The sequence below is a fragment of the Anomaloglossus baeobatrachus genome, chromosome 1 (assembly GCF_048569485.1).
Source record: "Anomaloglossus baeobatrachus isolate aAnoBae1 chromosome 1, aAnoBae1.hap1, whole genome shotgun sequence".
Taxonomy (NCBI): domain Eukaryota; kingdom Metazoa; phylum Chordata; class Amphibia; order Anura; family Aromobatidae; genus Anomaloglossus; species Anomaloglossus baeobatrachus.
In genome coordinates, this window is record NC_134353.1 from 635288478 (window position 1) to 635312099 (window position 23622).

General features: G+C 45.8%; 1 protein-coding gene across 1 annotated transcript in view; it reads right to left on the reverse strand.

Annotated features, from left to right (window-relative positions):
- The window catches only part of CIROP (ciliated left-right organizer metallopeptidase), a 37321-nt gene that overhangs the window by 488 nt on the left and 13211 nt on the right, over positions 1–23622 (reverse strand). Inside the window, exons 13-14 of the mRNA XM_075319428.1 lie at positions 22445–22689; positions 22164–22340 (exon numbers count right to left, since the gene is read on the reverse strand). Of these exons, the coding sequence (XP_075175543.1) occupies positions 22164–22340; positions 22445–22689 (422 nt within the window). The remainder of the gene's footprint in view (positions 1–22163; positions 22341–22444; positions 22690–23622) is intronic.

Consider the following 23622-nt stretch of genomic DNA (forward strand, 5'->3'; position numbering starts at 1 on the left):
TGTTGCTATTGTTTGCCATGTACATCATTGCTCTGCCCGCTTATGGAAAGTGTGGCCAAATGCCTTCCAGCAGATGCTTTAGTTATAAGTCTCCCTATTCTTCAAGCTATAAAGCAAATCTCAGGCTGCAAACACACATGCAGTTACATTTTGTACTGTATTTCAAGCCAAGCCGAAAGTGGATCCAACAGGATGTAAATATATGCAAGATACAGGATGGCCCTAAAGTAGTTATACCATTGAATTAATGACATTTATCACAACAGATTACGTGGGTAAACAAATGCATAGCAGACACATTTGTTTACAGAGGAACATTCACCAAATTTTTCATGTCGAACTGGACACCCGATTATAGGCTAGGTTCACACACTGCGTTTTTTTGACGCTGCATTTTTGTGCGTTTTTTGCGACAAAAACCGCACACGTTTTTGCCGCGATTTGGTGCGTTTTTTTCTGCGTTTTGCTGCGGTTTTGCTCACTGCGTCTTTATGCGTTTTTTTTTATTAGTGAACAAAAAAAAGGTCTGATGTAAAAAATATAGAGAAGCCCTTTATTTTTTAATTATTTCATGAATTTCATGAAATAATTAAAAAAAAAAAATGACGTGAGCTTCGCCTAATTTTTGTGTCCAGCCGGGTACAACTAGGCAGCTGGGGTTTGGAATCCACAGTGCAGGGTGCCCATGCTTTCTGGGCACCCCCGCTACGAATTGCAGTCCGCAGCCATCCCAGAAAATGGCGCTTTCATATAAGCGCCATCTTCTGGCGCTGTATCCAACTCTTCCAGCTGTCCTGATGCCGGGTGGCTCACTGGGTAATAATGGGGTTAGGGCTAGCTGTATATTATCAGCTGGCCCTAAGCCCGAAATTCATGGTGTCACGCCAATATTAGGCATGGTCACCATGAATTTCTAGTAAAGATAAAAAAAACCACAACACACAGAAAAATATTTTTATTAGAAATAAAACACAACACAATTAGTGACTCCATCTTTATTGAAATAAAGAACCCCCCTCCGCAGTAATCCTGGGTCAAGGGTCCCGTGCCGTCCAATCCGGATCCAATATCATCTGATCGGTTTGCTGGAAGGCAAAGCGATCAGATGATGTGTCAGGTGACTGCATCAGGTGATCCATCGCCAGGTCCTGCATCCTGCTGGCATACGTACCTGGGGAGACTGCACACACCCGGAGCAGCGGTACCGGGAGGAGGAGCTGGGAGCGGGCATGGCACCGGGACCCTGCAGACAGGTGAGTATGACATTTTTTTTCTACTGTTCACTTTTGTTTTCGCAGCTGCCTCCACCTCCTGCCCGTACATGACGCCGCACGGCAGCTGACATGCACAGGACTGGAGGTGGAAGCGGCGGTGACGGTACCGGGATGATTCACGCTTCTGTGTTTACTGACAGAAGGAATCCTCTTCCTGTACACGTCACTTTACTACCCACCACCTGCGTTTATAGCTGCGTTTTTGGTCTTAGAAACGCACCAAAACGTACATATTTTCATTTCTCATTGCGTCTTTCAACATCCCATTGCACTCAATGGATGAAAAGCGCAGTGAAAAACGCGGGAATATGTTTTTGTGGCACCACAAAAACACAGCTGAAAAAAAACGCTGTGTGCAGACAGCAAAAATTAAAACTCATAGCCTTTGCTGGGGAAGCAAAGTCATGCAGTTTTCTGAGCAAAAACGCACCCGAAAACTGCGCAAAAACGCCGCAAAAAACGCACTGTGTGAACTTACCCTAATAGTGGCTGTACAGTCATGGCCAAAAGTTTTGAGAATGCTACAAATATTAATTTTTACAAAGTCTACTGCTTAAGTTTTTCTAATGGGAATTTGCATATACTCCAGAATGTCATAAAGAGTGATCACCTTAACAGCAATTACTTGCTAAGTCAATATTGGCAAAGAAAATGAACTTCAACACCCAAAACACATTTCAACATCATTGCATTCCTGCCTTAAAAGGAGCAGCTAACATTGTTTTAGTGATTGTTCCATTAACACAGGTGTGGATGTTGATGAGGACCGGGCTGGCGAACAATCAGTCATGATTAAGTAAGAACGACACCACTGGACACTTTAAAAAGAGGCTGGTGCTTGGTATCATTGTTTCTCTTCAGTTAACCATGGTTATCTCTAAAGAAACAAGTGCAGCCATCATTGCTTTGCACAAAAATGGCCTAACAGAGAGTATCGCAGCTACAAAGATTGCACCTCAGTCAACAATCTATCGCATCATCAAGAACTTCAAGGAGAGAGCTTCCATTGTTGTCAAAAAGGCTCCAGGGCGCCCAAGAAGGACCAGCAAACGCCAGGACCGTATCTTAAAACTTTCAGCTGCGGGATCGGACTACCAGCAGTGCCGAGCTAGCTCAGCAATGGCAGCAGGCTGGTGTGAGTGCTTCTGCACGCACTGTGAGGCGGAGACTGCTTGAGCAAGGCCTGGTTTCAAGGAGGGCAGCAAAGAAGCCACTTCTCTCCAGAAAAAACATCAGGGACCGACTGATATTCTGCAAAAGGTACAGGGAGTGGACTGCTGAGGACTGGGGTAAAGTCATTTTCTCAGATGAATCCCCTTTTCGATTGGGAAATCTGGAAAACAGCTTATTAGGAAAAGAAGAGGTGAGCGCTACCACCAGTCTTGTCTCATGCCAATTGTTAAGCATCCTGAAATGATTCATGTGTGGGGTTGCTTCTCAGCCAATGGAATCGGCTCACTCACAGTCTTGCCTAAAAACACAGCCATGAATAAAGAATGGTACCAGAATGTCCTCCAAGAGCAACTTCTCCCAACTGTCCAAGAGCAGTTTGGCGCCCAACAATGCCTTTTCCAGCATGATGGAGCACCTTGCCATAAAGCAAAGGTGATCACTAAATGGCTCATGGAACAAAACATAGAGATTTTGGGTCCATGGCCTGGAAACTCCCCAGATCTTAATCCCATTGAGAATTTGTGGGCAATCATCAAGAGATGGGTGGACAAACAAAAACCAACAAATTCTGGCAAAATGCAAGCATTGCTTATGCAAGAATGGACAGCTATCAGTCAGGATTTGGTCCAGAAGTTGATTGAGAGCATGCCAGGGAGAATTGCAGAGGTCCTGAAGAAGAAGGGTCAACACTGCAAATATTGACTTGCTGTATTAACTCCTTCTAACTGTCAATATAACCTTTTGGTACTCATAATATGATTGCAATTATATTTCTGTATGTGATGTAAACATCAGACAAACACAATTAAAAACCAGAGGGCAACAGATCATGTGAAAATATAATTTTGGTGTCATTCTCAAAACTTTTGGCCATGACTGTAGAGTTTAATGAAGCATTTTTATTTTTTCTGATTTCGCCTTTTTGTTGTGGCGATATCAGCAATCAAATAGTGGTCATGTAATGAGATAACTTTAAGCCCAAGTGGGATATATTAAACTTCTGTCTCCTGTATGACACTGCCCAATCATAAGCAAACCGCACCAAAGAAGTGCAGAAGGACTTGTGATTGTCATCAACGTCACATGACCTGAGTCCACAAGTCCTGCCAGCCAGAGTGTACAGCTTAGGGCTCTTTTCCATCTGCGATTTTCATGGGCGAGTGCAATCCAATAAAAAATCGGATTGCATTCACACCAGTGTTAATCAATGAGACAGTTTCCTCTGTCCTGTTTATTCTCCACACGAATCGTGCTTACGGTGCAATTACAGCTTGCTGCGTTTTGCACCGAGTCTTGGCTCACGCATGTGTAAAATCGCACTGCACTCGCATGTTATGCCACTGAAGTGCGGTGCACGCAGTCACTCTAGTATGCGATATGCAGTATTAAATTTTCTTTGTCGCTCCATTGGGAGACCCAGACAATTGGGTGTATAGCTTCTGCCTCCGGAGGCCACACAAAGTATTACACTTTAAAAGTGTAACCCCTCCCCTCTGCCTATACACCCTCCCATGCATCACGGGCTCCTCAGTTTTATGCTTTGTGTGGAAGGAGGCACACATCCACTCATGCATTCTCATTTTAGTTATATCGGTTGGAAGAAAAGAGGGCCCCCACGGGGCCCCCGGCATGTTCCCTTCTCACCCCACTACGTCGGCGGTGCTGTTAAGGTTGAGGTACCCATTGCGGGTACAAAGGCCGGAGCCTCATGCCGTTTCCTTCACCATCCCATAGCGGCTCTGGGAGAAGTGGGATCCTGACCGGTCATCCATTTACTGGGACCGTGCTCCCTCCGCAGCCCCTGTGGGAATCTGCCGGACAGGAGTCTATTCATCCTCAGGGACCGGGCCCTGCATCTATAAGGTACTCTGTGTCCCCATGGGGACTGTGCATGGAGCGCCTTCTTCCCGGACGCTGCAGCAGCCGCTGATTTGTGAAGACCGGCGGACTTCCACGCCGACCGCGCCTGCTTGTCGACCGCGGTCTTAAATTTTGTCCCCGGCTTCATCACGGCCTAGTAGCAAAACTCCCGCCCCCGGGCCTGTCTGTCAGGGGTAAGGGCGGGACTGCCGACCTGACGTCGGATGTGAGGGCCGGAGCATCCTGTATGTTTCCTCCCCCCTCACTGATCACTGTGGGGACCCCAGATTCCCGCACTTTTCTAGCGCCGCCCACGGCTCCACTCCTCCCCTGAGAGCTCCGGCAGCCATCTTTCTGGCATTCTGCCGGTGGAGGATTATCAGGGAAGAGCTCTGCAGCTCTGGGAGACCTAAGGCAGGGAATCTGGAGGACACACACTCCGCTTTTTAGCGGTCGGTAAGCCACACCGGTCACCCGGTGCTGGTCCCCCTAGGGTGCCGGAATAGATACGTATTTTATATATATAACTCTGTTCGGCCGGGCTGTATACCCTTTCCCATATACCCTCAGTGATCACTCTCCTAGGAGACAACAGTATGTCGTCCACAAGGAGCAAGGGCGCTAAGGCACAGGGTTTTTTTGCGACCTGTACCTCTTGTGCGGCTATGTTACCTGCGGGTTCCACCTACCCTCACTGTGAGCAATGCTCGATCCCTGTTTCGCTTGCTCAGCCGGAGCCTCGGTCACTAGTGGGCCCCTCGGCTCAGGTAGACCCCCCTGCTCCCCTTGTCCAGGCGGCAGGGACAGAGTTTGCCGTTTTTGCTGAGAAACTCTCTGAGTCACTTTCACAATCCATGGCTCAGTCTATGGACAAATGGTCTGCCAAGCTGCTAGAAGCTTTGCAGTCCAGACCGGTCCTTACACAGGCCCCGGGCCCTGTTGGATCGTCGCCTCCAGGCCCCTCTCGGTCCGCGCCGCAGCGCGCTCCCAGGTTGGGCCCTAGGTCCCACGTGGAGGACTCCGGCCCGGACCACAGTCCTAGACCGGCTAAGCGGGCTCGCTGGGAATCTTCCCCGACTTCTTCACGCTGCTCGGGTTCCCAGCTTGAGGACTCTCTGGAGGACGAGGCGGACGTCGCAGCTCAGGGCTCTGACCCTGACGTTGCCCTCAATCTTGATACACCTGAAGGGGGCGCCTTAGTAAATGATCTTATCTCGTCCATCAACCAGATGTTAGATTTATCTCCCCCGCCTCCACCTATAGAGGAGTCGGCTTCTCAGCAGGAAAAAACACCAGTTTAGGTTCCCCAAACGTACACGGAGTGCGTTTTTCGATCACTCTAACTTCAGAGATGCTGTCCAGAAGCCCAAAGCGGTTCCGGACAAGCGCTTTACTAAGCGCCTTACTGACACACGTTACCCCTTCCCCTCTGACGTAGTTAAGGGTTGGGCTCAATGTCCCAAGGTGGATCCTCCAGTCTCTAGATTGGCGGCTAGATCTGTGGTATCGGTTGCAGATGGTTCATCGCTAAAAGATGCACTGACAGGCAGATAGAGCTCCTGGTGAAATCCATCTATGAAGTCACGGGCGCGTCTTTTGCCCCGGCTTTTGCAGCCGTGTGGGCACTCCAAGCTATCTCAGCTTGTCTGGCTGAGATTAATGCGGTCACACGTAATTCTGCTCCGCAGGTTGCGTCTTTGACTTCTCAGGCGTCGGCTTTTTCTTCCTACGCCATGAACGCAGTCCTAGACTCTGCTAGCCGTACAGCGGTGGCATACGCTAATTCTGTGGCAGTCCGCAGGGCCATGTGGCTGCGCGAATGGAAGGCAGACTCGGCTTCCAGGAGGTTCTTAACCGGTTTGCCGTTTTCTGGCGACCGATTGTTTGGTGAACGATTGGATGAGATTATTAAGGAATCCAAGGGAAAGGACTCCTCCTTACCCCAGTCCAAGCCGAAGAGACCTCAGCAACGGAAAATACAATCGAGGTTTCGGTCCTTTCGTCCCTCCGCCAAGTCCCAATCCTCTTCGTCCAACAGGCCGGAGAAAGGCCAGAGGAACTCCTATGCGTGGCGGTCTAAGTCACGCCCCCAAAAAGCCGCCGGAGGCACTGCCTCCAAGGCGGCCTCCTCATGACTCTCGGCATCCCCGAACCGCATCCTCGGTCGGTGGCAGGCTCTCCCGCTTTTGCAACGCCTGGTGGCCACATGTTCAAGACCGATGGGTGAGAGACATTCTGTCTCACGGTTACAGGATAGAGTTCAGCTCTCGTCCTCCGACTCGTTTCTTCAGAACCTCTCCGCCCCCCGCTCGGGCCGACGCACTTTTTCAGGCAGTGGACGCTCTGAAGACAGAAGGAGTTGTGATCCCCGTTCCCCCTCAGGAACATGGTCGCGGCTTTTACTCCAACTTGTTCGTGGTGCCAAAGAAGGACGGATCATTCCGTCCCGTTCTGGACCTCAAGCTACTCAACAGACATGTGAGCACCAGACGGTTTCGGATGGAATCTCTCCGCTCGGTCATCGCATCGATGTCACAGGGAGACTTCCTAGCATCGATCGACATCAAGGATGCTTATCTCCATGTGCCGATCGCACCCGAACATCAACGCTTCTTGCGTTTCGCCATCGGGGATGAACACCTTCAGTTCATGGCATTGCCTTTCGGCCTGGCGACAGCCCCACGGGTTTTCACCAAAGTCATGGCATCCGTTGTGGCGGTCCTACACTCTCAGGGCCACTCGGTGATTCCCTACTTAGACGATCTCCTAGTCAGGGCACCTTCTCGGGTGGCGTGTCAACACAGACTTACCGTCGCTCTGGCGACTCTCCAGCAGTTCGGGTGGATCATCAACTTCCCAAAATCCAAGTTGACACCGACCCAATCACTGACTTACCTCGGGATGGAGTTTCATACACAGTCAGCGGTAGTCAAGCTACCGCTGGACAAACAGCTTTCTCTGCAGGCAGGGGTGCAATCTCTTCTTCGGGGTCAGTCACACCCCTTGAGGCGCCTCATGCACTTCCTGGGGAAGATGGTGGCAGCGATGGAGGCAGTGCCCTTCGCGCAATTCCATCTGCGGCCACTCCAAAGGGACATTCTCCGCAAATGGGACAGGAGGTCGACTTCCCTCGACAGGAACGTCTCTCTTTCCCTTGCAACCAAGACGTCTCTTCAGTGGTGACTCCTTCCCAATTCTCTATCGCAGGGAAAATCCTTCCTGCCCCCAACCTGGGCTGTGGTCACCACGGACGCGAGCCTGTCAGGGTGGGGAGCGGTTTTCCTCCACCACAGGGCTCAGGGAACCTGGACTCCGATAGAGTCTTCCCTTCAGATCAATGTTCTGGAGATAAGGGCAGTGTATCTAGCCCTATTGGCTTTCCATCGGTGGCTGGAGGGCAGACAGATCCGTGTACAGTCGGACAACGCCACTGCCGTCGCATACATCAACCACCAGGGCGGCACGCGCAGTCGTCATGCCTTCCAGGAAGTCAGGCGAATTCTGCAGTGGGTGGAAGCCACAGCCTCCACGATCTCCGCAGTTCACATCCCGGGCGTAGAAAACTGGGAAGCAGATTTTCTCAGTCGTCAGGGCATGGACGCGGGGGAATGGTCTCTTCACCCAGACGTGTTTCGAGAGATCTGTCGCCGCTGGGGAACACCGGACGTCGATCTCATGGCGTCACGGCACAACAACAAAGTCCCGGCATTCATGGCACGGTCTCAGGATCACAGAGCTCTGGCGGCGGACGCATTAGTTCAGGATTGGTCGCAGTTTCGACTGCCTTATGTATTTCCTCCTCTGGCGATGCTGCCCAGAGTGTTACGCAAGATCAGGTCCGACTGTCGTCGCGCCATTCTCGTCGCTCCAGATTGGCCGAGGCGGTTGTGGTACCCGGATCTGTGGCATCTCACGGTGGGTCAACCGTGGGCGCTTCCAGACCGCCCAGACTTGCTGTCACAAGGGCCGTTTTTCCATCTGAATTCTGCGGCCCTCAACCTGACTGTGGCCATTGAGTCCTGGCTCCTAGCGTCTTCAGGGTTATCTCAGGATGTCATTGCCACTATGAGACAGGCCAGGAAACCAACGTCCGCCAAGATCTATTACAGGTCTTGGCGGATCTTCCTGTCCTGGTGCTCTGATAATGGTTTTACTCCCTGGCCTTTTGCCTTACCCATTTTTCTTTCATTCCTTCAATCCGGAATGGACAAGGGTTTGTCACTCGGCTCTCTCAAGGGACAAGTATCGGCGCTCTCCGTATTTTTTCAAAAGCGTCTGGCCAGGCTTCCGCAGGTCCGCACGTTCCTGCAGGGAGTTTGCCACATAGTCCCACCTTACAAGCGCCCGCTGGAACCCTGGGACCTTAACAGGGTGCTAACGGCTCTTCAGAAACCACCTTTCGAGCCGCTGCGGGATGTCTCTTTATCACGTCTTTCGCAGAAGGTGGCATTTCTAGTGGCAGTTACATTACTCCGAAGAGTGTCGGAGCTTGCAGCGCTGTCATGCAAAGCCCCCTTCCTGGTTTTTCACCAGGATAAGGTGGTTCTGCGTCCTGTCCCGGAATTTTTCCCTAAGGTGGTATCTCCTTTTCATCTCAATCAGGATATTTCCTTACCTTCATTTTGCCCTAATCCAATTCACCAATGTGAAAAGGATTTGCACTCATTAGATCTAGTGAGAGCACTCCGGTTCTACGTGTCTCGCACGGCGCCCCTGCGCCGTTCAGATGCGCTCTTTGTCCTTGTCGCTGGCCAGCGTAAGGGTTCGCAGGCTTCCAAGTCAACCTTGGCTCGGTGGATCAAGGAACCGATTCTTGAAGCTTACCGTTCTTCTGGGCTTCCGCTTCCTTCGGGGCTGAAAGCCCATTCTACCAGAGCCGTGGGTGCGTCCTGGGCATTGCGGCACCGGGCTACGGCTCAGCAGGTGTGTCAGGCAGCTACCTGGTCTAGTCTGCACACTTTCACGAAACACTATCAGGTGCATACCTATGCTTCGGCAGACGCCAGTCTAGGTAGGCGAGTCCTTCAGGCGGCGGTTGCCCACCTGTAAGAGGGAGTCGTGTCGGCTCTTTTTATCGAGGTATTCTTTTACCCACCCAGGGACTGCTTTTGGACGTCCCAATTGTCTGGGTCTCCCAATGGAGCGACAAAGAAGAAGGGAATTTTGTTTACTTACCGTAAATTCCTTTTCTTCTAGCTCCTATTGGGAGACCCAGCACCCGCCCCTGTTCCCTTCGGGCTGGTTGTTCTTTTGTGTACACATGTTGGTCATGTTGAATTGTTCTTTTGGTTCATGGTTTTCAGTTCTCCGAACATCCTTCGGATTGAATTTACCTTAGACCAATTTATAAGTTTCCTCCTTCCTGCTTTTGCACCAAAACTGAGGAGCCCGTGATGCACGGGAGGGTGTATAGGCAGAGGGGAGGGGTTACACTTTTAAAGTGTAATACTTTGTGTGGCCTCCGGAGGCAGAAGCTATACACCCAATTGTCTGGGTCTCCCAATAGGAGCTAGAAGAAAAGGAATTTACGGTAAGTAAACAAAATTCCTTTCTTTACTGCATATTAACTGAATTTAATAGCGCCATAATTCTGTGCAGTGTGATATATCTTCAGTGCTTATGTAGGCTGCACTTTCTGACTGGCAAGACCCGTGGGCTCTTGTCGTGTGACTTTGATAACATCAACACCCGCTGCCTGCTTATGATTGGTCAGTGTAATACAGGAGCAGAAGTACACCCTCCCAGTGAAACTAATAACACCCACTTGGACTTAACTAAAGTTAATTCATTAGGTTCCTTTTTCTTTCCAATCTGCACCCACTATTACATTGGGTGTTCAGTTCAACATGAAATATTTCATGAACGGTCTTTTCTAACAAAGTTTAATTTCGTAAGTGCTCGAAATGTCTTCAATGAACATTGCAACATTTCTTTAACCTGTCAAGTAAATTTTAGGCTGTTGTAATGTCCTTAACCACTTCACAACCTTTGACATACCCATACATCATGGTAAGGAAGGAGTTCCCAGCCTTTAACTTCTGAGTACATCATGCAGGGCATAGGAGTGGAGCCCAGCTTACCTGACAACAGAGCCCCAGCTCTCACAGCAAGGGATAGTTGTTGTACTGCCCCAGGCTATTTAATCCCCTAAAAGCCACAATCAACATTACAAAACTGTGGAAGGAAGCTCCCTCTCCCATCCAGTTGGCACCAGCTCCTGCAAGCCTTTTAGACCATGCCACACTCATGGTCTAAGAGGCTTCTGTCAGCGCAGCACTGACCGGTATAATGCATTGCAATGCTGGTGCATGACTGCATTATATCAGCAACCAGAGTAATGAAAGTTAAAGTCCCATAGAGGGACTAAGTGAAAAAGAAAATTGTAAAAATGTATTTAAAAAAAAAATCACAAAATAATGAAAAAAATATTACACCAATAAATATGTATATTTATGTAAAAACAAAGAAAAAATACACATATTTGGTATCACCATGTCCGGAACAATCCGACCTTTAAGGCTTTAAGGCTATATGCGCATGCTGCAGTTTAAACTGTAACCAAAACTACACCTTGTTCCAGAGAGCCTGGAAATGTAAAAAAAAAAAAAACGTTTGTAATGATTCTGCGGTTTTGATGACTTTTTTTTGCGCGTTTTTTGGTGTGTTTGTTAATTCTGAATTTAATGCTTTTTTTGTGAAAAATAGTGATGGGTGCACTGGACTGTGAAGTACAACCCCTGCGGGTTCAAAGACACCTGCTGGGGTCGGACACTCTGGAAATAAAAAAAAATAATGTAAAACTAAAGAAAAAAAATAAAGCTATCGCGATTTACTTACCAAGTCACCTGCACAGCTGTACACTGCTCCAGCAGCTGCTCATTCTTTTTCTGGGGCCACTCATTAGGCTCATGTATCTTCATTGTTTCCCCTCTCACCAGCGTCTGTGATTGGTTGCAGTTAGACAACTCCCCCAGCCTGTGTGACAGCCTGTCTGACGCTTCCAATCACAGACCCGGTCTGCGGGTCTATAGCGTACAGTAAAAATAAATAAATGTAAAAACGGCGTGTGGTTCCCCCCAATTTTGATAACCAGCCACAATAAAGCCAGACAGCTGGGGGCTGGTATTCTCAGGCTGGGGAGACCCATGTTATTGAGACCCCCGCAGCCTAAAAATATGAGTCTGAAGCCACCCAGGATTGTCACATCCATTACATGTAACAACCCCAGCACTTTACCCGGCTCTTCCCGATTGCCCTGATGTGGTGGCAATCAGGGTAATAAGGGTTTAATCTCAGCTCACAGCTGACACTAAGCCTTATGAGACACCCCATCACTAATCTGTAAGTGAAAAGAAATAAACACAAACACCCCCAAAAATCATTTATTTTGAAAAAAAAAAATACAAAGACCCTCTTTCACCCCTTTGTTAATCCTCAAAACTTCCCTGCAGGTCCGACGTAATCCACACGAGGTTCAACGATGATTTAAGCTCTGCTACATCCGAGCGCCTGGAGAGACCGAAGACATGTCCTATCTCTCGAGGCTCCGGGAAACACTGACAAGCGGGAACTGGCAGGCAGCAGGGACGTCACTCAGCTCATTGGTCATACATGGGTTCTCACTTACAGTGCCAACCGGGGAGAGGGGGTTGTGGGGCAGCCTCGCACTCACGGACCCCCGGCTGGCACTGTCACTGTTAAAGCGTGGGACCGTGCCCCACACACCGCCAGCATTTTAACACTGACCGTGCCGGCCCAATGGAGGGGAATGCAAGGTTGCCCCAGATCCCCCTCACCCCTGCCAGCACTGTCACTGTTAAAGCACGAGGTGTTGCCCTGCACCCCACCAGCTCTTTAATATTGACAGTGCCTGCCGAGGTAGGGGGGATGCGGTGACCAGAGTCTCTCAGGTGAACTGAGTGACGTCACTGCTGCCAACCGGGTACCGCATGTTAGTGTTTCCTGGAGCCTGGAGAGATCGGACATGTTTTCAGTCTCTCCAGGCTCGAATGTAGCAGAGCTGAATCGTTATGGGACTTCGTGTGGATTACATCGGACCTGCAGGGAAGTTTTTGGGGTTAATAAAGGGGTGAAAGAGGGTCTTTCTTTGTATTTTATTTTGGGTTTTCTTTTCATTTACAGATTAGTGATGGGGGTGTCTCATAGATGCTTGCCATTATCAATCTAGGGCTTATTTCCCCGATTTGCCACTGCACCAGAGCAATCGGGAAGAGCGAGGTAAAGTGCTGGGGTTGTCGCATCTAATGGATTCAACAAACTTGAGCGGCTGCAGGCTGATATTTTTAGGCTGGGGGCTCCCAATAATGTGGGTCTCCCTAGCCTGAGAATACCAGCCCCCAGCTGTCTGGCTTTTTCGAGGCTGGTTATGAAAATTGAGGGGGTCCACATGCAAGTTTTTTAATTTATTTATTTTTACTGTACGCTATAGACCTGCAGACCGGGTCTGTGATTGGAAGCGTCAGACAGGCTGTCACACAGTGTGGGGGCACTGTATGCAACCAATCACAGATGCCAGTGGGTGGGAGAATCAGTGAATATGTATGAGGCTAGTGAGCGGCACCGAAAGAAGAATGAGAGGCCGCGTGAGCAGTGTGACAGCTGCTCCGGTAATCCGTGAGTAAGAAGCGCTTGCTCCTACCCCCTTTGCGCCATATTCTGGTTCCCATAGATTATCTGCAAATCCTCCCATCATTAGTGAGTAATGCATCGACAGAATGCAAGAAGATAGAACATGCTGCAGTTTGTCAGAAGTTTGTGACAAATAAACTGCAGACAAAAATTTGCAACGTGCGCACAGCAAATCTGCATTATCATAGACTTTGCTGGGAAGTTAAGTCAGAACTTTCTGACAACAAAACTGCACCAAAAAACGTGACAAAAAACACAACGTGCGCATATAGCTTTAAACGGTCACACTATTTAACCCCTTCTGTGAACATTGTAAAAAAAAGTGGCAAAAAGTATGCTTTTTCATATGCAATCAAAAAGTCATATTAAAATAAAAATGGTATAGCTAAAAACGTCATCTTGTCCCGCAAAAAAAAAAACAAGCCACCAAACAGCTACATCAGCAGAACAATAAAAACAGTTATAGCCCTCAGAATATAGAAATGCAAAACTATTCTCTTTTCTATAAAATAGTTTTTATTGGTCAAAACCAGCAAAACACAAAACTATATAAATGAGGTATCTCTATAATTCCACTGACACGAAGAACAAACCTGTCTTTACACTTTTCCCACACAGTGAACGACAAAAAAAATCCTGAATTGCTGGATTTTGTTCATTCTGCCTACTAAAAATTAGAATAGAAAGCGATAAAAAAAAAGTTGTGCCTGAAAATGGTACCAAAAAGAACGTTTACTCTTCCCACAAAAAAAACAAGCCCTCATAATACTTTTTATGCAGACATACATAAAAATTATAGCTCTCAAAAGATGGCAATGCAAAATGTTTTTTGTAAAATAAAAAGCTTTTTAGTGTGTGATAGCAGCCAAACAGAAAAAAATTATATATATATCTGGTATCTCTGTAATCGCACCGACCCGAAGAATAAAGTCGTGTAATCATTTATTTATACTGCAAGAGGAAAAGTGTTTAAAAAGAAATAAAACCAATTCTTGACCTGCTGTTGGCTCGGCCAGTAAGGCTCGGCTCACATATATCCTGCACTGCACACTGTGCACTTTCATCAGGGCATACTTGTAGATCTCTGAAATACATGATTCCGATGGAACCCCAGGTGGAAGATTCCCTGTATTGAGGCAGAGGGAGACTATGACATTAGTCACTCACGGGCAAGTCAAACGGCTGGGTAATCGGTTGTTCTATGATCAGATACCAGGAGATCAGGTCTTGGATACAGGGAACGAACAGAGGCATAGTCAGGTAACGGTCTGGGGTCAGAATACCAGGGGAATGGTGGATCAGAGCAAAGGGTCAAGACAAACAAAAGGTTAGAGACGGTCCACGGTCAGTGTCATGACTTCATTCCGGGGTTTCAACTGGTGATCTTTGGTTGTTGGTCGGTTTCCCTCTTGGGTGAACCACAGCCTGTTTTGTGTTGGTCCAACTGCTGAAGGATTTCTTGTCTTTCTTATTCCCTGCCTTCCTGTTTCAGTTCTATTCAGGTGTGTGGACTTTCTCATTTGGTTTGCATAATCACATTTCTGGAGGGGCTATTTATAATTATTACTCACCTGCCTCAGTGCTGGCTATATTTCTGGATGGATGGTTGGAGTCCCAGCTCCTTGGTTAAGGTTTTCTTACTGAGATATTGCTATTGCTATTCCCTGGAGTTTGTGTGAATCCCTTTCCAGTTACCTTTTATTTTGTTTCATTTAGGTTTGGGCGGGTTTCCACATATTCTGTTATTATTTTTGGTTCTTTTATTCTTTCCTTCCAATACATTAACTAGCTACGGCAAGTACTAGCCTGTTTTGGGACCTGTGGATTTCTGGTTTTACATCTCCCCTGGTTTGTCCATCCCCATGAGAGTGTTAGGGTTCAGTCGAAACATTATAGCCAGCCCATTTGGTGCGTTCTGGGAGCTTCCTTATGAATCAGATTTCCTCCTTGGCCCCACAACTATAGGCTTTGTCACTGGGGGTCACTGAAATTGGAGACCACAAACAGCATGCATGTTCGACCGCTACTAGTGATCTTGGTCATCATCAGTGTATTCCATTTGAACCTAAGGTAAAGATGCTGGATTGCAAGTTATACTTCTGTTTACGTCCAGTATACTTTAGATCCAAGAGTCAGCAAGTAGGTATTATTGTGTCTTTGCTTGTTGGTGATCCACAGGCTTTGGCCTTTTTCTTGCCTGAGGATTCTCCAGAGTTGGCCTTTGTAGAGGCATTTCTCTCAGCTCTAGGTCTCATTTATAACGATCCTGATAAGATCGCCATTGGTGAATCCAAGATATAGAGGGAATTGCTTTTCTAGGTTGGGACACCCACAACCAGTAGTACAGGTAAAAACAGCTGCTGCAAGGTCCACAAGGCCAGAGACTGGAGTAGTATATAGGAACCAGGAGAAATGTGGATTAAAAACTGCTATGCTGTAGTCGAAAAGAAGATCTACAATCGCTGGGTAGTAGATGAATGTGCTTTATTTAACACGTTTCATAGTGAAACCCACTTCCTCATCAGGAAGTGCACATTTCTCCTGGTAAAAAGAAAAAAACCCTTAACTCCTTAACGACCGCGGGCAATAATCTTACGTCCTAGTGGTCATAGTGTTAATCTCCCGGCGCACAGCTCAGCTGATTTCTACAGCTGACATGTGTGCCTGCTAGGCACGAGCGGAATTGCTTTCTGCACGTGCTTATAAATCCTTTAAATGGCGCTGTCAATATGTGACAGCGACATTATAATAGCGATCGCGCTATAACTTTACTCACATGGCCTCCACCGGAAGTCACGTGACGTGATCACGTGGATTCGGTGGTTGTCATGGTAGCACAGGGTCGTGTGATAACTCCTGTGCTCACAAGAATAAGGTCCTGTAAACAAACAGCCGAGTACTAGCTGTTGCAAGAGATGACCATTTCTCCCAGTCTGAGTGATGCTGCTCTGATCGTGAGAAATAAATGAGCGATCAGACAGCTGATCGTTATAGCCCCCTATGGGGACTAGTAAAATAAAAAAAAAGTTTACATTTTTTTTTGAAAAATTAAAAAAAAATAAAAAACCTAAAAGTTCAAATCACCCCCCATTTGCTCTATTGAAAATTAAAGGGTTAATAAAAAAAAAAATATACACACATTTGGTATCACCGCGTTCAGAAACGCCCGATCTATCAAAATATAAAATCAATTAATCTGATTGGTAAACAGCGTAGCAGCAAAAAAAATTCCAAACGCCAAAATTACGTTTTTTGGTCGCCACAAATTTTGCACAAAATGCAATAACAGGCGATCAAACGTAGCATCTGTGCGAAAATGGTACGGTTAAAAATGTCGGCTCAAGACGCAAAAAATAAGCCGTCACTGAGCCATAGATTTCGAAAAATGAAAACACTACGGGTTGCAGAAAATGGCGCAAAACGTACGCCTCTTTTTTGGACAAACTTCTGATTTTTTAATCCCTTAGATAAAAGTAAACTGATTCATGTTTGGTGTCTACGAACTCGCATCGATCTGAGGCATCACACTGACTTATCAGTTTTACCATGTAGTGAACACTATGACTAAAATCTCTCAAAAACAATAGTGCAAATGCATTTTTTGCAATTTTTTCGCACTTGGATTTTTTTTTGCCATTTTCCAGTACACTATATGGTAAAACTCATGGTTTCATTTAAAAATACAGCTCGTTTCGCAAAAAAAGAGCCCTCACATGACCATATTGACAAAAATAAAAAAAGGTACGTCTCTCTGAAGAAGAATGGTGAAAAAAAAAACGGAAAGCGCAAAATCGGCCGATCGTGAAGGGGTTAAGTATAAGAATGCTGATTCCAAGAGTTTGAGATAATCTCTGGTACAAACATCAGGGGGGTGTTTTATAGGTGACCTTGGTGACTAAAACACGGTTTAATTTTACTTCTGAATTTGTGGATTCAGGTTCTGCTCTGAATCTTATTGATAAAGACTTTTCTATTAATTTTGGTTATAATTTTTCTTCCCTCGGTCAACCCATTCAACTTTCAGCGATTGATAACTTTCCTCTTTCCAAAAGCCATGTAACCTGCAAGGTAGGGGTTTTACACTCTGATTTAATTTAATTTGTGGTGCTTCCTTCTTTACCTGAAAAATTGGTGTTGGGTTTGACTTGACTAGTTAAAAGGGTTTTTCCCACAAAGTTACCGTAATTTCATAGTTTATTTTAATCAATAGATCTTATAATAATAATAATTTATACAATTGTATGTCTTTAAAAAAATGTTCCTGTGCTGTGATAATCTTATAAATGTGTCCATTCTATGTACTGTATAATGGCTGTGTGTAACCATAGAGGGACATTGTCTGATTATACCACATGTCCTGGGCCGGGGAGGAAGCAAAAGAGAGTATACAGATATTAAGTGCTGAATCTTATTTTGAGGTAAAGCATTTCCCTGCCTGATTTTAAAAAGATTTTACCTCACAGAAAGAATAATTTGCAATCCCAAGCTGTAATGTTTGTATACTTTATTACTTCCTCCCCGGCCCAAGAGATGTGTTATGATCAGATCGTGTTCCATGCACGGTCAGAAACAGCCATTATACACTACATATAGTAGCAGGGACACATATACAGTGCCTTGCGAAAGTATTCGGCCCTCTTGAATTTTTCAACCTTTTCCCACATTTCAGGCTTCAAACATAAAGATAAAAATGTTAATGTGATGGTGAAGAATCAACAAGTGGGACACAATTGTGAAGTTGAACGAAATTTATTGCTTATTTTAAAGTTTTGTAAAAAATAATAAACTGAAAATTGGGGCGTGCAATATTATTTGTCCCCTTTACTTTCAGTGCAGCAAACTCACTCCAGAAGTTCATTGAGGATCTGTGAATGATCCAATGTTGTCCTAAATGACTGATGATGATAAATATAATCCACCTGTGTGTAATCTAGTCTCCATATAAATGCACCTGCTCTGTGATAGTCTCAGTGTCCTGTTTATAGTACAGAGAGCATTATGAAGACCAAGGAACACAACAGGCAGGTCCGTGATACTGTTGTGGAGAAGTTTAAAGCCAGATTTTGTTACAAAAAGATTTCCACAACTTTAAACCCCAAGAAGCACTGTGCAAGCGATCATATTTAAATGGAAGGAGTATCATACCACTGCAAATCTACCAAGACCCGGACGTCCCTCAAAAATGTCATCTCAAACAAGGAGAAGACTGATCAGAGATGCAGTAAAGAGGCCCTTAATCACTCTGCAGGAACTGCAGAGATATACAGCTGAGGTGGGAGAGTCTATCCATAGGACAACAATCAGTCGTACACTGCACAAATCTGCCCTTTATGAAAGAGTGGCAAAAAGAAAGCCAATTCTCAAAGATATCCATAAAAAGTGTTGTTTAAAGTTTGCCACAAGCCACCTTTGAGACACACCAAACATGTGGAAGAAGGTGCTCTGGTCAGATGAAAACCAAAATCAAACTTTTTGGGCACAATGCCAAACAATATGTTTGGCGTAAAAGCATCACAGCTCATCACTCTGAACACACCATCCCCCATTGTCAACCATGGTGGTGGCAGCATCATGGTTTGGACCTGCTTTTCTTCAGCAGGGACAGAGAAGATGGTTCAAATTGATGGGAAGATGGATGGAGCCAAATACAGGACCATTCTTGAAGAAAACCTGTTGGAGTCTGCAACAGACCTGAGAGTGGGACGGAGATTTGTCTTCCAACAAGACAATGATCCAAATCATAAAGCAAAATCTACAATGGAATGGTTCACAAATAAACGTATCCAGGTGTTAGAATGGACAAGTCAAAGTCCAGACCTGAATCCAATCGAGAATCTGTGGAAAGAGCTGAAAACTGCTGTTCACACACGCTCTCCATCCAACCTCACTCAGCTCGAGCTGTTTGCAAAGGAAGAATGGGCAAGAATTTCAGTCTCTCAATGTGCAAAACGGATAGACACATACCCCAAGCGACTTGCAGCTGTAATCGCAGCAAAAGGTGGCGCTGCAAAGTATTAACTTAAAGAGGCCGAATAATATTGTACGCCCCAATTTTCAGTTTATTATTTTTTATAAAAGTTTAAAATAAGCAATACATTTCCTTCAACTTCACAATTGTGTCCACTTGTTGTTGATTCTTCACCATAACATTAAAATGTTTTATCTTTATGTTTGAAGCCTGAAATGTGGGAAAAGGTTGAAAAATTCAAGGGGGCCAAATACTTTCGCAAGGCACTGTATATAAGATTATCTCAGCACAGGAACATTTTTTATTAAATACACCCAATTGTATAAATTATTATTCTAACATTTATTGATTAAAATCAACTTTAAAATGAACATTATTCGTGGGAAAACCCCTTTAAGCCCAATCCTGCTTTCAGTTGGGAGACTTAGGAGGTTTAGTCTTCAGATGTCTATTGTTCCTCTAGTTGTTTATCAAGCCCCTTGGCTTCTCTTAAGCTGGGTTCACACTAAGCGACAGCGACAACGACATCGCTGTTACGTCACCATTTTCTGTGATGTAACAGCGACCTTGTAAGTCGCTGTTATGATCGCTGCTTAGCTGTCAAACACAGCGACGCAGCAGCGATCATAACGTCGCTGTGCTACATGTGCAGAGAGCAGGGAGCCGCGCTTAGTGCTGGCTCCTTGCTCTCCTAGGTACAGTACACATCGGGTTAATTAACCCGATGTGTACTGCAGCTACATGTCGCAGTGCAGAGAGCAGGGAGCCGCGCACACTGCTTAGCGCTGGCTCCTTGCTCTCCTTGCTACAGTATACATCGGGTTAATTACCCGATGTGTACTGCAGCCACATGTGCACAGAGCAGGAGCCGGCGCTGGCAGCAAGGGCGGAGGCTGGTAACGAAGGTAAATATCGGGTAACCAGGGAAAGGTCTTCCCTTGGTTACCCGATGTTTACGCTGGTTACAGCTTACCGCAGCTGCCAGACGCCGGCTCCTGCTCCCTGCTCGCTTCATTTCGTCGCTCTCTCGCTGTCACACACAGCGATGTGTGTGTCACAGCGGGAGAGTGACGACCAAAAAATGAAGCTGGACATTCAGCAACGACCGGCGACCTCACAGCAGGGGCCAGGTCGTTGCTGGATGTCACACACAGCGACAGCGACGGGACGTCGCTGCAACGTCACAGAAAATGGTGACGTAGCAGCGACGTCATTGTCGTTGTCGCTGTGTGTGACACCAGCTTAAGGTCTCACCTTCCAGATTTCATTCAGGATTTTGATGAGGTATTTTTTGAGTCTGAGTATGAAGTTCTCCCACCACATAGAACATATGAGTGTGCTATCGAATTCTTACCAAGTGCAAAAATGCCTAAAAGGCGCTTTACAAGCTACGACATCGCTAGCGATGTCGCTAGCAATCGCACCCGCCCCCGTCGTTTGTGCGTCACAGGCAAATCGCTGCCCGTGGCGAACAATATCGGAGGTATGCGTCACACGTGCTTACCTTCCTAGCGACGTCGCTGTGGGCGGCGAACAACCTCTTTTCTAAGGGGGCGGTTCGTGCGGCGTCACAGCGACGTCAATTAGCGGGCCACCAATAGAAGGGGAGTCGCGGAGAGCAGCCGCATTCACGTCACTCCCACCTCGTTGCTGGAGAACGCAGGAACGCTGTTGTTCGTTGTTCCCGGGGTGTCACATGTAGCGATGTGTGCTGCCTCAGGAATGACGAACAACCTGTGTCCAAAATGAGCAACGATTTTTGGGAAATGAACGACGTGTCAACGGTCAACGATTTGGTGAGTATTTTTGATCTCTAGCAGTCGCTCGTAGGTGTCACACGCAACGACGTCGCTAACGAGGCCGGATGTGCGTCACGAATTCCGTGACCCCAACGATATCTCGTTAGCGATGTCGTTGCGTGTAAAGCGGCCTTAAGTCTCGTTTATTTAATTTATCTCTTTATGAGAGAGTGGCCTTGAAAAAGTGTGTTCAGAAGAGTCTGGCCAATGGACAAAAACGGCCGCCTACCTCTCCTGTAGCCGTCTGTTTTTTGTTTGTTCAAAAAGGATGGTGGGTTGTGCCCATGTTTGAAATTGGAGGGGATTAATAGATTAATAAAATCATGGTCCGCAATCCTTATCCCTTACCCCTTATATCAGACCTGTTTAATCAGTTAGCACGAGCTAAATGGTTTTCTAAATTTGACATGAGGGGGGCATATATCCTTATATGTGTTTGACAGTGTGACGAATGGAAAACCACTTTTAATACGCCAAAGGGTAATTTTGAAAGTCTTTTGATGCAACTTAGTTTGACCAACCCTCCGACGGTTTTTCAAAATTTAATAAATGACATATTTTGCTCTCAAGTGGGTTGAATTGTGGTAATCTATTTTGATGACATTTTGATTTACTCATGTTCTCAGGAGGGACACTGGGGACATGTACAGCAGGTCCTCCAGATTCTTCGTGACAATCATTTATTTGCTAAACTGGGGAAATGTATTTCTGAAGTGCAGCAGGTCAATTTCTAGGTCATGATTGGGTGATTGTTACTATCCACAGTTGTTGTGTATCAGTGTATATCTCTACCCATAAAAGATCATAGAATTTCACTGATTCAACTTCGTTTTTAGCTACACTCTATAAAAGTCCTTCATTTTTATTTGCCACACATTGTGAGTCCACTTCTTTTTATTGCAAAATAAACATCTAATCTGCGTACATGCTTTCAGCTTTAGTTTGCCCACACCGTAGATAACAAGCGCTGATCTGACAGCTATCCCTTCCGGCTGCCCCATACACATGAATGCTCAACTCTATGTGGAGAGTTGAGACACACATTTTGTGGCAGTTTATCTACCAAAAGAACTCAAGACTAATCATAATCTTCCCTGACATCATCCGATACACTTTAGATGGTCCTTGCAATATCAGTGGGTTTGGGCTAATTTAATATTATGGTATACTTTAGGTATGTAGACTGTGTCCTATGCATATGCTTGTGTATCAAGAAGAGATGATTGTATAGTTATAAAGTTATGTAATCAACAGATAGCGGCCTGGGGGAGACTCATCTGCAGAATACAGGTTTCCATCATGCACATTCCTATATTTTTACTATTTAATAGTACTGATACAATCTGCCTGATTGATTATTAGTAAGACGTCTACAAAACATCATGCTTCTAAGTCACATACAAACCTCTAAACTTTAACTTTAGTATCATAAAGACTTACCTGATGGTGATAGTGGAAAACTGAGGAGACATATATGTGACAGGATTATCTATGAGTTTCATAATCAATGCGTGAGGTGAAGTTCCAGTGGGATGTGGATGGCAATTGTTCGGTTCTCCAACCTTAAGAAGAAATGATAAATCTTTGTCCAACACAGTGGAAGCCTGTAGGAGGCATCTGAGAAAAAAATATGTATTTTATTGGAAGGAAATAATAAAATGTTCTCAAATTGTGTCAGTTCTAACAGAATTTAACCCTATCCCTCTATCAACCCTTGGCACCTTTGAACTCCAATATGTTGAGCTATGACTCCTAAGATTTCTTCTGTTAGAATTTTCTTTATCTCTGTTGTCCACTTTAGATTTTTCTCGATAGTTAGCTGCACTCTTATTTCTTGGATTGGTCTTTGAGAAAATAGGCTATAGAATGGAGTTGTGGTGAAAACTGAGGTTGGTGCTGGGGCCTGATCAAATCCTAAGCAAAGTCTTCCATCAGGACACAATAAAACTCCATGAAAGCCTTTAACCTACAAGAGTGAAAAATGAACCAAACAATACAAGTAGAACAACAGTTAGCCTACCATAATAGCTGAGAAAAATCTGAGCGTGTTCTTGCAGAATATTTCATTTTAATTATTCTTCCATGTACCATTACTTCTAAAAGAAAGGGTGCACAACACGTAGGCCTTCAGAGTCCTACCAGTCCTTTTTAAACCAGTGTTGCACAACATCCTATAAATGGCCTTGTTTAAAGGGAATCTGTCACCAGGATTTTCTCATATAAGTTGCGTCCACCAGGAGTGAGCTCTTATATACAACATTCTAGAATGCTGCATAAAAGTGCTGAGGCCGCTCTATATAATGTAAAAAAGACCTTTATTATACTCACCTGCGGGGCGGTCGGGTCCAATGGGTGTCGCTGGTCTTGGGTCCGGCATACGTGGGGACGGTCTTTGACCTTTCCCTGCTGCTGCGCATTACAGTACTTTTCGCTGCTCGCAGCTGGGCAGATCAAAGTGCTTATGTGCATGGGTGCAATGGAGGCCTCTGTGTGGATGACGTAGGATGCATGATCCACACGGAGCTGGAAAGGAGGACGGCGATGGCAGAGAGGAGGCACAGGACCAAGACTAGTGACATCAATTGGACTCGACCGCCAACAAAACTATAATAAAAGCTCTTTTTTACACTATACGGGCACCTACATACAGTATTCTAGAATGCTGTATATAAGAGCTTACTGATGGTGGTCACAGCTTATAGCAGAAAAACCTGGTGACAGGTTCCCTTTAAAGTGTCATTCTCACATTAACGCATTATTTCCAATATTGCAAGTTATGACCTATTAAGAGATGATAAGCAGTTCGTTCAATGTTTATAGGAGCACTAGAGAAAGCCGAATGCAGTACTCGGCTTTCCCTGGAAGTCCCATAGACAATAGGAGTAGGTTCACATTTATA